The following is a 1,314-nucleotide window of genomic DNA, read 5'->3' as shown; positions in this document are numbered from 1 at the left end:
AAAATCAGGAGCAAAACGACGTCCCCAGTGCATAGTTGACGCCGAGTGGCGCATTATTATTGGCAATCTGTTCCACACAAGGTTGGATTAATGCTGAATCGGATAACATATTGAGAGTAGATTCCCTTTCAATAATTGAATCCTCCAGAAACCGTTGCATGTGAAATGACTAATATACCCCTCCTGCATGCAGAAAAAATATAATATCCCCAAGAAAGAAAAAGTTGCTTTAATTGATTTCTTTAGTCTAATTGATGATCACTTCTTTTGATTGAAATTATTATATGGCTAAGATTTACGCTTTTGCACCAAAGCTCCCATGAATTGTATGTGTATAAATAGGTAGTGATGAGAGTGTGAGGCCATGCATTGATATCCATAAACATTTGCGAGGTAGAGAAAGATGGCAGGTTTCTCTGGGCACTGGGCTTTTGCGTTCGGACTACTTGGTACAGAAACTCAATTGCTATTCTTTTACTTTCTAGTTTCTATTATTGTACTGGATCGAGTTTGAACAACTGCATGCATGCATGTTTCTTACCACTAGAGGATATATATAGGTTACATGCATACAAGATGGAGCTGGTGTTGTGTGCATGGGTGTACTCATCAATCATAAATAACATCATTCATCAACCATAATTAATCTACAACGTATGATTAATGTTGCAGGTAACATTGTCTCGTTCATGGTGTTTCTTTCTCCAATGTAAGCTAATTTCCTTCACGTTCACTCCATCAGTAATTAATTTGAATCTGGGATGATGGATGTTATTGTACAATGCCACTGCAGACCCACTTTCTATCAAATCTACAAGAAGAAGACAAGTGAAGGATTTCAGTCAGTTCCATATGTGGTTGCTCTCTTCAGTGCGATGCTGTGGATATATTATGCATTTCTCAAGTCCAATACCACTCTTATCATTACCATCAATTCAGTCGGTTGTTTCATCCAGACTATTTACATCTGCTTCTATCTTTTCTACGCACCAAAGAAACAAAGGGTATGTATAAAAACGAAATATCGAAAAAATTAAAGAATAATTGAAAAATATCCAATTATTTTTTGATAGATTGAGGTATCGAATTTCAATTGTAATTGCAGGTACAAACTCTTAAGCTACTGTTTCTGCTTATAGTTTGTGGGTTCGGATTCATCCTAGTTTCCACACATTTCCTAGTTAAAGCTTCACTACAAGCAAATGTAGTAGGATGGATATGTCTGGTATTTTCCTTGTGTGTCTTCATTGCCCCATTATGCATTGTGGTAAGCATATGTTTATGTAATAAAATTAAACTACAGATACTACGTAC

General features: G+C 36.2%; 1 protein-coding gene across 1 annotated transcript; it reads left to right on the top strand.

Annotated features, from left to right (window-relative positions):
- Positions 1-327: 327 nt before the first annotated feature.
- On the top strand, positions 328-1,283 carry LOC105155294 (bidirectional sugar transporter SWEET14-like; the record flags this gene model as incomplete). Its single annotated transcript, XM_011071168.2, has 4 exons — positions 328-449; positions 673-709; positions 794-1,004; positions 1,106-1,283. Coding segments are annotated over exons 1-4 (472 nt in total), but the record flags the coding sequence as incomplete, so codon positions are not given.
- Between the last annotated feature and the right edge of the window lie 31 nt (positions 1,284-1,314).

The sequence above is a fragment of the Sesamum indicum genome, unplaced genomic scaffold (genome assembly GCF_000512975.1).
Source record: "Sesamum indicum cultivar Zhongzhi No. 13 unplaced genomic scaffold, S_indicum_v1.0 C01371, whole genome shotgun sequence".
Classification (NCBI taxonomy): domain Eukaryota; kingdom Viridiplantae; phylum Streptophyta; class Magnoliopsida; order Lamiales; family Pedaliaceae; genus Sesamum; species Sesamum indicum.
This window is presented reverse-complemented; position numbering and strand designations above follow the sequence as displayed.